At 42.2% G+C, this 14,434-nt stretch overlaps 1 protein-coding gene across 1 annotated transcript in view; it reads left to right on the plus strand.

The window, feature by feature from the left end:
- Positions 1–3,062: 3,062 nt before the first annotated feature.
- slc1a7b (solute carrier family 1 member 7b) overlaps positions 3,063–14,434 on the plus strand; it is a 30,033-nt gene continuing 18,661 nt past the window's right edge. The window contains exon 1 of the mRNA XM_037115938.1: positions 3,063–3,203. Coding sequence (XP_036971833.1) covers positions 3,063–3,203 — 141 coding nt within the window. The remainder of the gene's footprint in view (positions 3,204–14,434) is intronic.

Raw genomic sequence — 14,434 nt, forward strand, 5'->3', positions numbered from 1 at the left:
CAGAAGAGGTGATTTATTCTGAACCAAACTACGTGTTATTTTGGGGCTGAAGCAGAGACACATGAAGATTTGGAGTCGAGTTAAAAGGTTAATTTTTTTTAACATGAAGGGGGATTTGTGGAGAACGAGGGCAGGCAGGTGAACAAGGTTGACGAAAACGGCGTAATTGCGCCGTCTTCGTCAGGAGCCACAGGTGAGCAGGTGAAGGCAAGTTGAGTTGATTGCAGAGCCGAGACAAAAGCGAGGAAGAGTCCATTAGAGATCAGAAAGCACGAGATAAAACTCTGGAATCATCTGGATGATCCGGAACAATCTGGCCCCTGAAGAGAGACGACGACTGGGGTTACGTAGCGGCAGATGATGAGCTGATGACGGAGGTGACCAAGCACGCAGAGGCTAGGAAGGAAATCATCAATCATTTCATCTGAAATCATAAACAGCTCTGATTGATGCTTGAAGAGGCACAACAGTCCTGCCTGGCTTCTTATTTTCACTCAGAAATTACAGATGAGCAGCTTTAGTGTCGTCTGTCTGGAATCAAGGATCCATTGTTTGAAAGAATACTAAGAATCACGAGCGTCAGACTTGAACATATCTCTAGGACACATAAAAGAACACTCATTAAATCCAGGATTTATAAAGATGCAAATTATAATTTATTCTAAAAAGTTTTACTGCTGGACAAAACACGTCTTGATTTAGTTTTTTGCTCAGTTATTTTTCGTTATATTCTCGATTCTCACAGCTCGATTTCTGTGCCTGTGCTCCCGTTCTGATGGTTCGTCCTCAGTTTTGTATTTCCTCTTCAGCTTTCTCTGTGGACTTTCCTTTGCCTGTCATTTGTTACTTTGCTTTTTGGGTTTGATTTAATTGGACATCAGCTCATTAAAAACTCACTTTTTGTTTTTGAACCGGCCTCTGTGCGTCTCCCAGTCACTCTCGTCCAGCCCAAACACTCAATGACAAATTTTTCAGTCGCTCTCTGTTGGTTCGTCTGTTTCTGTCCACGTTTGTTCCTTGTCTTCCTAATTTGTTCCTTGTGGTTTTCTGGTTTGTCCTCCGTTTTGTAGGTCTTTTCTTTGCCCGTTTTTTCTTGGTTTTGCTTTTAGTTTGAGGATTTCATGTCGGGCATCAGCTCATTAAAGCTCGCTGCCTCCGTGTGTCTGATTTGGGGTCTTGACAATCCATTCTCACTGTGAAACCGACAGCTTCAACTTTCCAAAATCACACAGGACCACAAACATTTTGTGTGATGTCGGTGCCGGTGTGTCCTCGTGTTAAACTGAGATTTTTAAACTTTCTCCTCCAGCAGTTTATAAATATATATATTTATATATACATTCATAGATTCTCCAAAAAACCCTCTTCAGATTGGGCTCAGATGTCCAACAATGAAGAAAGGCAACAACATCTTTTGTCCTTGTTCCTCCTCTGTGCAGCCACATCTTCACATGCCTCACATTCATCTCTGATTCTGACATTGTGCTTGGATTTTCAACAATGACCGACCAAGAGAGCTGAAAATTGAAAACACAACCCTTCAGATTCCAGTCCATCTCCAAGGAAACCAGAGAGGGTTTAAATACATCGTCCTCAATCATCTCCAAGCTAGTTTCAAAGAAGTAGCCAACTCACAGCTGTCGTCTGATTAAATGACCTGCAGCTAACTGTCTTTCTTTTCTCCTCCAGTAAAAAGTCCAGAGGAACAATCAGTGCTGCTTCTCATTCACACACTTAAATTGCATTAATTGGGCATTCAGGTTTCGTCAGCGTCTGACAGATTAGAGTGGAATCTATTTTTTATGAGGAGATTGGACTATTGTGAGCAATAATCATATAATGGGTATGATGATAATGATAGTATTGGTATTCTAATTAGAATTGAGATAATAATGAAATCAGTCATTATGTAATTGATTGATGAGGTTGTCAGATGAGGCGAATGATCTGCTGCCGACTTCTGTTCTCTGTTCCTCCGGAGAATTCATGATGACGGACGCAAACGACAAATAAACGAACACCTGTCGATGGAAAAATAAAGGAGTACGGACTGTTTCTATCATCTGTACTCGCTTTTCAAAATCCGCATATACACGCTTACTTTGGTGTACAAATGGTTTTAGCCAGGTTGCTAATGCTAACGTTAGCTGCTGTGAAGCCCAGATTCAGGGATCAGCAGCTGAGGGGAAACATCTGGATCTGTAGCTGTGAAACACTTGACGGTTGTGAGCGTAAAGTGGAGCCTTCTCACTGAAAACTGCTTTGTGCTGCTACTGGAAAAACACGTTAATGAGACGGCTGCAACGGAACCGAAACGGTGGAAGTTTGGGGGAATCGCTAACTGCATGAACCAATCACCGGACGTGGCAGCAGACAGGAGGATCCTGCTGTCTGCAGGTTCTCCGTCCTGATTGGATAAAGTGGGCAGGGATTACAGAAAACATCTTTTTTTATATTCATATAGTAATGATTAACAAATCTCCTTTGGTGGCTTATTGCAGTATGAGCTCATTTCTAATCCATCAACAGCAGGAAGTGTTTGTGTTTGCACTCCTTCACACGTCGTGACGTCTGTGCAGAAGGCAGGTGAGGCGGCGCCGCTCTGCTAACCTTCGTCAGATTGTCCGTGGATCTTTAATCCTGCGTCAGACCTGTTTAATACAGCAGCAGCACTAACAGGATTGCTGATGTTAACTCCCGCGGGGACGTGGTTGCCAGCTGTTCCATCCCCCCTGGCGGTGGGTCAGCACACACAGGGCCCGGCTGATGGGTGGAGCACGGTGGGAGGGGATGCCTGGAAAGTGAGTGGATCTTCTTAGCTTAGCGCAGATTGCCGCAGCCAGAGGACGAGAGGGGATGCTGAGCCCGAAGGTGCTTTAAAACAAACAAACAAAAAAAACAACTTCACGGAGGAATTGGATAATCAAGTTTTTTCTTCATCTTCACTTTCTTTTTTTTTTTTTTGTTCCGGCCTGGTTTCATCCTCACACCTGGATCGTAGATCGCTTTGGGTTGGGTACATTTATGGGTTGCTGGTAGGACGCAGGACCAGGTGACTCAAGATGGCCGTGGCTCTGGACGCAGTGTGGGTGAGGGTGAAGAACGTCTGCAAACAGAATGGGCTCCTCATCATGTCGGTGCTGGCCGTGGTCATCGGGTGTCTTTTGGGCTTCTTCCTGAGGACGCGGCGCCTCACAGAGCAGGTCAGTCCGTCTCCTCCCCCTCCACCCGGAGTGACGTCACGCCGGCAGAAGAAGCGCTTTGACACGGAGCGTTTTCCCTCCACAGTGCTTCTCCTGCCTCACTGCAGTTTCTCACACTGATACTAAGCTGCACGTCGGTGCTGACCGCTGTGGAGTTTGGTCGTGATTTGCAGGTTTTAGCCCTTTCATTAGATTTTATTCACACATAACTGTTTATTGAAATTTGCATTGGTGCAAAGTAAGAGATTATTAGAGTTAGATATTTATTTTAGTGGCAGTTTGACTAAATATCCATTTTTTAGGGATTGCAGCCTGCTTTGTTGAGCTTTATACTTCTACCCAGCTACATTTCAGATGGAAATCCTTATTTACGACCCTGCAACATTTTACATGAAAAATGTTTGAGCTTCTCAAAGTTTTATGTAGGTGGTTCCTAAGTTTTTTTGGGAAAACATTTGTGTTTGTGGCTCCTCGACATGTTCCAGCAGATGTTCCATCGTAGAGACGTTTCATTTCACGCACGATCTGAGACTCGAACTGGTCAAATTCAGAGAAAAGTCCAACATAAATTTGTAATGCAGAACTTGTTTTCTCCTCATTTCTTATCTGACGAACATTCTGATTTGTCTCGTGACCCTTTGAGGAGACCTGAACTTTAGTTTTGAAAACAAAGGACTAAACCAGCTGACTGCATGTTGAGTATATAAACTGGCTCCAGCTGGAGCGGCTACAACAGTTACATGCTGCTTACACATGGATGTGGATTAGTTTTAGTTTCACATTATCGTGTCAAGAGGACAGATCAGTCCCAGTGGTTCTTCCTCTTCTCTTAATACTTGACGTACGTTAGGCACTGATAATACTTCTTAATGCAGGACTTTTACCTTAATGGAGTATTTTACATGGATTTTTTTTAAGTAAAGAGTTTGAGAACTATTGACTTCCATTCTTTACAGGATGAATATATGTAATCTGTCCTTGAACATCATAAAGATTTCAGTATATTATTGTGGTTACACAGTGCAAACTGCCAGTTGTACGGTGGCCCTGAGAGCTCACGGCACGTGTTTAAGAGAACACATGCAAAAAGACAAAACACAAGCAAATAAAGAAAACATCATCAATTTGACAACACACATGCGCAGCATTGAGAAAATGTGCTGCAAAGACCACAACGCAACACATTAGAAAAAAGCGATGCAAATAGACCGCAACACAGTGGAAGTGTTTCCAGAGGCCAGTTAAAAGTGATGCACACGTCCGGACACGCCTCCTGGATGTTTAGAAAACACAGATATAAAGTTTTAAAGTCTAAAAATCAACAACAGTTTTCAAACAATCTGTGAGTATTTAAAACTCTAGCAAAGATCCCGAAGATAATCTGGACAAAGTTTCACTTTTAAACTGAATTTCAATCATTTAAGAAAATGTGAAGTAGAAAAAAAAAATGTCCTTCAATTTACTGACCCACTGAAGTTAAACAGGGACCAGAATAATGTTTCCTGGAAATGTGTAAAAGAAATTATCAACTATTTATTTGGGGCTTTTTGCAAAAGTCATATTGGGGTAATTTTCCAAACATGTTGACATAATTATTGTGGTAATATTCTGTTTGACCATGAAATTTGAGGACCTGTAAATTGAAGCATTACTGAAGAAAGAAAAACAAAACAAGAAATAACCAATAAAATATAAAACACAATAATCATATATAACTTAATGTTTATCCTATTTACACATATATAATCATTGTGCCGGTGGTAAACAACACGTCCTCGTCCCTTTATCACATTGGAACTATTTTTTATCCACCTTTGTGAAGTGATTTATATTTTTGTTTGAGTTAAGCAGGTCCAGATTTCCAGGAAGTAAACTCTGTGTCACTTTGTACACTTCACCAGATCCACCAGATCCACAGCCCGTCTCTTTAAAAACAGCATGTTAGTGCTCAGATATCCTGTGTTATTAATTCTTTGTTGTGGCTCTTACGTTAACAAGTTTAGCTTAGTTAGCCGTGCAGCTAATGGTTCAGACTTAGAGGGGAGCCAAGCTGGGGCTAGCTGATTAGCATGCTAACTTCAGTAGATTTCTCTGTAATACAACACATAGACATCATAAAATCAAAACTGCTATTTCTTCCGATTCTTACATATTGCCTCTTTAACCGTGACTATCATTTGTACATTTTTTGAGCGTAAGCTTTGTTATATTAGAGTTCAATGATCATCACGTGTGGTTAAACAGTGAGGACCCAAACGCAGGAGGCAGAAAATAGAAAATAATAGTATCCAAAAAAGAAAAAAACAAGGAGTGCAAATACCAAAACACAAAGTAGCGACACAAAAGCTAAAAACAAAGTACAACAAACGCAAAGTATAAATCAGGAAAAACCCGAGTGAGTGAAGAGACACAGGAACAAACACATGAGGGCAGAACTACAAAATAAAACAGGAAATCTCAAAACAAACTTTCTCCCCAGAGCAAAATCTATTTGTGTCGTCCACAAGTAAACGCAAATTTCAGCATCCTCCTGTTCATGAGCACTAAGAGATCCCAGTGAACTTGAGTGAGGAACCTTCAGGTAACTTTTGGAGAAGAAATGCAGAAACTTCTGTTCTACACGACAAAACAGAGCAGAAAAACTGTCAACACTGAGCACAAAGGCTGCAGCCTTCAGTCTGTGTTCACAGTGTTTTCTGAAGGTTGGTCTCAACGGTTCAGCGGCTCCAGTCAGTGGGTGCTGATATTTGAACTGACTGTAAACACACGAGCTCGACTCAACAAAAGGTTTTCTGTTGGTGCTTTTGTTTTATTGAAGAAGAAAAGAAAAGCCGTCAATGCAACAAAATCCAGGCTACAAAAAAAGAAAATAAGCTGGCAGTAAATACAGTGAAGTGTCTCGTCCACGCTCGTCGCTCTAAACCATCCAGCGAGCAGCTTTACAAAGGAGCGCCGCCAACAGAACGCAACCTATTTCTTTCCCATCACCCCCCGTCTGACTAAAGCGCCGTCATATTCTCAAATAGGCCTAAAAATAGACCCAGGCTCCTTTTTTCTCTCACAATAGGGGGATTACGATCCAATCAGACAAATGCTTCCTCTAATTGTACATCAAATAAGAGTGCCTGTCAGTGGGACGGAGGACAAAGGTGCACAGACCTTCATGTTCTCAGACAGTTTATAGAGATCAGTGTGTCGGGGGGTTGTGTGTGTGTGTGTGTGTGTGTGTGTGTGTGTGTGTGTGTGTGTGTGTGTGTGTGTTTGCCTGGCTGGCATTGATGAAGTGAGGAAAGATGCAAAGTGTCTAAAGGATAAAATCGCTCAAAAGTAGAAGAATGTTCAGTGGTGAAGTCAACGCGTCATTTAAAAAGAAACGTGGTTTCCTGTGTGTAAGAAAGAGCACAGCGAGCAGAAATATGGACGAATCCGTGACATAAATCTGGATTATGGTATTAGGAGAGTCTGCAGAATCTCAACATGTGAGTGATATTAGTGTGATTGAACACCGAACTGTGATGTGCAGCAGACATGAAACCACACGTGCAAAAAATACATGTACAGTATTCAGAAAGTGTGGTAAACTTACCGTTTCACAGTTACATGAACGTTCAGATGCATTTTGGCTGTTTGTGTTTCACAGCTGACGCCTGGTTGGACTGAACTGTGTCAGTGCAGCTCTGGCTGTTTGAGCAGTTTGAGCCCACGGGTCGATTTGAGAGTGATTATTGAAGGCAGGTGGAACCAGAACCGGCTAATATCAGCTGTTTAATTAACAGTCTTGCTGCTTATTCAAAGAGAGGACGGTGATTTAATCGGCTGCAAATGGACGAATGTTCTGTTTTCTGTTTTCTGTTGAATGGATTTGCATGACACTTAGATGGAGGTTGGGTCTCGGCCCAGAATATATAGAACCCGTTAACATTTGGTGTGATTCCAATAATTTGTTCTCACTTTCTTTAAACATTTACAGACATAGAGTTGTTTTTTTTGACAATGTATTTAGGTGGCTGGTATCTATGAGTGAGTACAGTTTGATGATCTTAAACTACAGTTAAGCAGTTATGATGAGATTTAAATGTGATGCAGGTGTATCCAGGTTGATTTTGGATTTAGGCCAGTGTTAGATACGATCAAATGTCGCGAGTCGTTCATTCTTTGCAATTGCGTTATGATTAAAGAGTTAGAGAGACTAATAGTTTTAATAATACGTTTGTGTTGTGTGTGGAACTGCAAAAGGACAAAGAAAAGAAGTGAACAGCACGTCAACCTCTCAGTCCATAATGTGAATAAACAATATATATACAATTCTGTATTATTTGATAGAAGAAAGAAAATATACTTCGTTATAAAGCGCCAAGGCCTCCTTGCAGAAATATTCTCCCACCACTTAAAGAGAACTTAACATTTATTTCTATATTTCTTTACCTCGGTCGCTACGTCACGGAGACACTAAAACACAATGCCTGAAATCTGCATATAAAATAAAATGTCACATGTCACTGTCTTGTTAGACCATCTACCTCAAAGTTGAACAGAAGGCCAAACCAAAAAAAAAAAAAAAAAGAAACAAAATCATCTCTTAAGATGTTTTCCATTCAAACTTGTATTAACTTTGTCCTCCAGCGACCAGATAAGACCCACGTTGTTTATGTAGCAGCATCTAAGAGCTGCAGTTGTGCCTGAGACTCTTTTTCATTTGATGTTTTCAGGTTTATTTTAGTTTGTGTACCAACGTCAAGAGTGTTCACGTTAACATAAGTGACGTACCTGCTTAAGTTACAAGACTGAATGTTATTTTAACCCCAAAGTAAGATCTTTTCCTAAACCTAAACAAACCTCAACGTCGCACAACAGCCCAAAAATCATAAGTTTTATTTTGAAAGTCTGACTGGACGTTGCATAGTGAACATTATTGCTAACTTGACCTCTGAGCTGCAGGTAGAGCTTCATAGTTCGAAGCTTTGGGCCACAAATCAAGCTGCAGTGCTGGATGAGTTGGTTCACGAGCGGACTGTAATCTGAGAGGTGGAGGGGACGGTGGTGGACGAGCAGCCAAGCCAGTGACCACAGTTCAAGACTGCGTTTCAACATTTCAACACATGAAACCACAGAGTATTTAAATAGGAACAATTTCCAGCCATGTTTGTGTTTGACGGGAAATCAGAACATCTCCAGTCGTGTTCGTGGACACAAAACCAATTGTTAAAACAATGTTACGTACACAAGACCTCATTTATTACAAGATTTGTGCTGCCATCTGTGAAGGTACAGGTATGTTCACGTGGCGACAACATGAATATACAGAACCACAAGCACATCAGTGTCACAACATAACAATCAAGTCTCAACATGAAGAAATGTAAAGCTTCCGACCTCATCAGCTTATCAGGATGCTCAATTTGATTATTATTTGTACTTGATGTGATGTGTTATTGTTAGTACAGTATTTTTAAATCATCAGATACTGTTCGCTATACATCCATAAACCTATTACAGCGATAATCTCTATGACTTTTCCTCAGTCATGGAACTGAGCAAATAAATATTCTTGCAGGAAGCAAGTTTTGTCGATAGCTGTTGTCATTTTTTCTTTTTTTGTGGCAAGAAGCCTTTTGAGATCAGAGGAAACTGCAGCTGTGTGATTATTTCTGAGCTGGAACTCAGCAGTGAGTCTTTCTGGAGGTTGTTTTGACTTCAAAAGTAAAATGTAACTAAAGAAAAGACCTGAAACATTCATCTCTCTTTGTGCTGCTGCACGGGAAGTCTGTCAGAGATTTAAAGCACAGATTACATAAGCAGCAGCAGCATCAGTATTAGTGGGCTAAGCTAGCCCACCACTGTCGTCCCACTGAAAACAAAGCAGAGTGTGCGATGTTTGAAAGAAGAAAAATCTCCAGGAGAAAGAACCTCAAACATTGATGTGTCAAATCAGCTGCGTCTTTTTTTTTTTAGAGAGAGAATAAAAACGTCAGCCTTCCACAAATAAATATTTTTTCTGTGAATATTTTCTAATACAGTGCAACGTTTGTGTAACTAGGTAACAGTGGCCACTGTGACCAGATGGATGATTAAAGGAAAATAGAGTGAATCAATGGCACAAGTGGAGAAGAGTATGACAAGCCCAGTCTCAGATCCGGCATGTAATGGACCTGACGATCCAGCCCGAGAGAGGATGTTGCGTCATGTGTTGCCTGGACATGAAAAGTAAACAGTTTGTCTGCCCATCATGACGTAGTTTTGTTCCTAAACAAAGAGTTTGTCCGGTTACTGTGACTAAACACATGGAAAAATGTAACCTATAGTCCATTGTGCTTCTTCCTCCAGCACTTTTAATTGTGGAAATAAATCCATCTATGTGAGAGTACGACGCAGAGCGCCGGCGGCTCATTGAGTCAGTTCAACACCAGATTAAAATGAAAGCTCCCGTTTTATTTCACATTATTTTGTCTTATTGTTTAAGCGGTTAGTTACTGGTTTAATGGGTGGCAGCGTACTGAAACCAAGGTAAACGAATGTTGCTTATCTTACATTACGTAATTTATCTTTTTACTTTGGCGACATAACTCAACGAACCGACGTTTCTGTTTTGGTCAGTCGAGGGACACAACTCAGACAAGTAAGCTGTGGTTTTATTTTTCTGATTTTAATGCATCGCTTGTACGAACAAAGACGGATGTGCTTTTTCAGGTCTGACTTTAAGAAGAGTTACACAGTGTCTTGTCACCAGTCTGCAGCCTGAGGTTAAAAGCAAATTGCCTCATAAACTCATAAGTATTTCTGTGGTGTTGTGTCACTCCAGCACTTCATTTTGTGTCACACCTGGCTGGTAAAAAAAAAAAAAACCTGTTAAACTGCAGCTGCCCTGTTGACTGGTCCTTTGAAAACAGATGCACTTGCCCAATGTACCACAAACACACACACACACACACACACACACACACACACACACACAATGACAGACACACGATTGCAAGATGAGCAGAGCAGAGGCAAACCTCCGCCGGCTGTATGTGAGTGCTGATCCTGCTCTTATACAGCAAACTAAGCTCTCTCTGCTTAATGCCCAACAGAAAAGCTCTTTAGCCGTCATTATGCAGCCGCCTCGCCCTGCAGCCCCTCAATCCACCGTCCTCCCATCTCCCCTGACATCCCTAACCTCGCTCCTGTCAGCTCTTTACCACACGCGGCTTGTACGTGTTTATTATCAGAAGACGGACGCTTTCTCACTGTCTCAGCTGATCAGCAGTCGGCCGTCCCGATCACAAAGATCTCCCACGTTAGACGCAGAAATCCACGTAATATCTAAAGGCTCAATGTGTAAGAACTGACCACCTGTTTGAATTCAAATCAAACAGGAGGAAGCACAGAGAAGCCGCTAACTGCTGCCGACTGTTAGCTAGTTAGCTCCGTTAGCCGATGCAGCTAGCAGTCTGGACTTGGAGAACCAGGGGAGCGCTGGTGTTAACGACGCTAGCACAGGAGCTTTAATCCCAAACAGGCTGAGGCTAGCAGGTTAGCATGCTAGCTTCAGCATATATCTGAAACAATTTGTGAAGAGACTGATGTGTTGAAGTTACGTCAAAGACGCTTCTGTATTATATCGCAGATATGTGAGCCAGTCATTATACCACCTTGTATCTTAAGAGACGACAGTCCGAGAAGAGAGCGCCTCTGTCGGTGCAGCTACTCGGTTTAATGAGTAAACAAAACAAAACTACCAAAATATCCAGAAAGGAAACACTCGCACATCTATTTTTCTTCCAAGCTGAGATTAACTGCCTCGTTATTTCATCATAAAACACACTTCATTCGAACGTCTGTGACATAAATCACATCTGTTCTGGTCCAAAGATGAGAAAATATTCCAGATATACGCAGCTTCTAGTTTTTCCATGTTTCTCTCTCTCTCTTCTTCACCGACCTTCTGTGTTCTTGTCCCTGAAGTCATAGTTCTGGTCAAAACTGCTGCACTGCATCTCCTCAAACTGACCTCGGTCGGTCTCGGAGGCCGTGTTAGATCCTGGTCCAGTGTCCAGCCATGTTCCCTGGAAAAGCCTGAGGAAATATATATTTAACCCATGAAATCCTTTGTTTCAGCTGAGTTTTGGAAGCATTGTAAATCCAGTGGATCTGGCAGTTGCTCTTGCAGATTGAACGCCCATCTAAACTTCTACAGCTTTAGCAGCACAGGTAACCCTGTTAGCATATTGTACAGGTACTAATTTGATCCATGAGTAATATAAAATATTGATTATAGCCCCTTTAATGTAACATACTGTACATAACCCAACATTTTACAGGTGGTCACGCTGCTTTGCTAAACATGTTCCAATGGATTTTGTTTGTCTTTGCAATTCAGCTGTACGACACAATAAACACACTGTGCCATGATTGCTTTTCTCACTGAACGTATTTACATTTCCTAGTAATTAGATGTCATGTTTGCTGGTGAGACGGCTGATCAGTGCTGCTGATTAGGCAACAAGTGTGTGAGCAGGACTGCCAGCGCATTCACAGCGAGGTCATACGGACACAAAAGCGATAACGAGGACGACGTGTTCTGTCATGGTGAACCATCAAGCTTCGTGCCACTAAATGTTTGCTCAAGGTCACAAAACATACAAGTGAATTTGTTGTGCAGATAAACTGAATGTTCTCTCCTCTTCCCGTCTTATTTTACGGAAGAATGATGATGACCTTTCCAAATGTTATTTATGAAGGAATGATGCAGTTCATCGTGTTAAAGAATGCACCTCGCCTGATGTTAAATCCTCAGTTATTAGGAAACAACAACACCCACATCTCAGCCTCCATCAACGCAGAACAGGGACACAGTCATATATGAGAAATGATTATCTACACGTCCACTTTTTCCCAGTAATTCCTAAGAAGAATAGTACAATGTATGGGAGCTTCTGTGCAGCAGAAGAGAGCGACTGAATGGGTCGATCGCCAGCATCACAGTTTAGTTTGGTTCAGGGATAAAAACTACTTGGTTTGAGTTCACACAACTTCTGCTGCCTTTAGCTTGGTGTTTGTACCTCTAGTACAGGAGCTGTGAAACGTGAGAGGGCGAGGAACAACTCATCCGTCCATCCCGACATCCTCCAAACACAGACTTCGACATGCCTGACTTCCTCCTTTGCTGCATTAATAATTTCTACGGCTACTTGTGGTAAACATGAGACGTAATGAGCAGCTTTCACAGTCGACCTGTGTGGTGGTTTTTCCTGCTGAGGACTGACTGACTGCTGACATAGAGAGTGAAGGACACTCACACTTTAAAGTGCTGTATCACCACACACTGATCATCTCGAAGCTTTTTCAAACTCCCAGCACACTGTCCAGTTTGAGATGTGAGGTCTGTGCAGCTGATAGAGAACAGCTGTCCACTGCTGCGCTGGATGGAGGCCAGTGTTAAAGCCGCCCAGCGGAACCAAATACAGAAAAAAAAACAAAAAAAAACTGTGAGATGTGCAGACTTCTGCCAAACTGTCACACGAAACTGTCGGGCCTTGAAAAGAACCGAGCTCTCTGGAGATTTCACCTACAAAATGTTATGGCTGCTCTCCAAGATTTATCCAGCCTCCATCTATAACCTGCTTCTTTTTTTTTTTTTATCTCCTTTGGCAAAGTGGAAATTATCACTTGTCAAAAAAGCTTTGCTTCCACCTACACAAGTCCCGGGTGCAGCTACTGAGTCACAGAGGACCGTGAGGTAAAAGCCTTGTTTTCACCACAGAGCGTTGTTATCTTGCTTTGGCAGAGACTCAAAGTAAGTGGGAAGTGATTTCATGCCTGAAACAAAGTAGTATTCAACTCATCAGTGCGTCTGACTGATGGGATTCAGTGCTTTGCGGTCATGGACGTGTTTTTTTTTTTATTCAGGGTAACTCTTTTATTCCAACATACTGCAGTGTGCTCAGTGAGCTGTGATTCGTTCCTCTCTAGCATCAAATATGGAATAAAGTTACTTGTGCATTTTGCAGGCTTGCCATTCAAACACCTGTTCACAGCAGACGCACCGGAGCGCTCTCAGATTGAGAGTCAGAAATACCGTCTTGCGATGGAAGTCAGTGTTTTTCCTTCACTGCTCGTTGGGTCGTCTTGCCTGTGGTTTGTTCCTCTTGAGTCCTCAGTGTTCCTGTTTTTGTTCCCCTTGGCTTTCTGCTTCCTAAGTTCTTTAGTTTATGAGTTTTTCTTGGATTCTCCTTTGTCATTAACAAACGCTTGCTGTTCGCTTGTGTTAAAGAGTAGTAGTAGTAGTAGTAGTGGTTAGGAAGACATCGTCTGTAATATGAAAATATCTAAATGAAAGAAGTCCACCTCTTCCCGTCAGAGCCACTTCTCCACCCTGCCTGGTTTCATAGACTGGTTCTTAGCTCTCGGGTCAGCTGGGTGACGGGTTAGCGGCTAGTTAGCTTCGTTCAACGCTCAGGAGAGATGAACAAGACTCAGAAACACTGACGACTTGAACGTTGAAGTTGTTTATAAAAGCAGCACAACTGTACACACAGTGCATCGTCAAGTCCATCCTCCAGAGCCTCAGGAACGTGGGAGACAGTTAGTCTGTGAGTCGACATCAACAGCAGCCTCAGTTTGTCAGAGATCTGTTGACAACGGCTTCAAAGTTTTCAAAGACCCTGAGAGGTATAAACTCTGCCCTCATCCCTACCAGGCCTCATCTTTATACAGGGCACGGACGAAATCTTATCCATGCAGGGCCAGAAAGTTTTATTTATTTTCTTTCGTTGTCTGTCGGTGCTTTAGCTTCTCCTTTTTGTGTTACGCACTGAAAATAAAAATAGTTTGCTACGCCAGTATTTGGTTTTGGGTGATGTTTGGGTGACCTGTATCAGCTGGTTGTTAATCAAAACCCCACAGATGTCTCAGTCATGCTGAGGAAAGCCTCGTGCTGAAACCCATCTGTCACTTTCTGCTGTCAGCTTGTAAAAACAACCCCGATGTAGACACAGAGGCAAGTAAACTGAAGCATCATAAAGCAAGTGATAATCAGCTGAAGATGAAATGGCAGGTGACAAGAACTGCCAAGAGGAGAGGAGAGGAAAATAGAAGAATAACACACAAAAACAAAGGACAAATCAGGAGGACATGAGGACATGAGGACATGAGGCTGGGCAAAAACAGGATGACACAAGGACGAGAACAGACGATGAAGGGTCAGCTTGAATACAAGCTGAACTAACGAGGGGATGAGGTGCAGGTGGAGG

This window comes from Acanthopagrus latus, chromosome 11 (genome assembly GCF_904848185.1).
Source record: "Acanthopagrus latus isolate v.2019 chromosome 11, fAcaLat1.1, whole genome shotgun sequence".
In the NCBI taxonomy this organism is placed as follows: Eukaryota; Metazoa; Chordata; class Actinopteri; order Spariformes; family Sparidae; genus Acanthopagrus; species Acanthopagrus latus.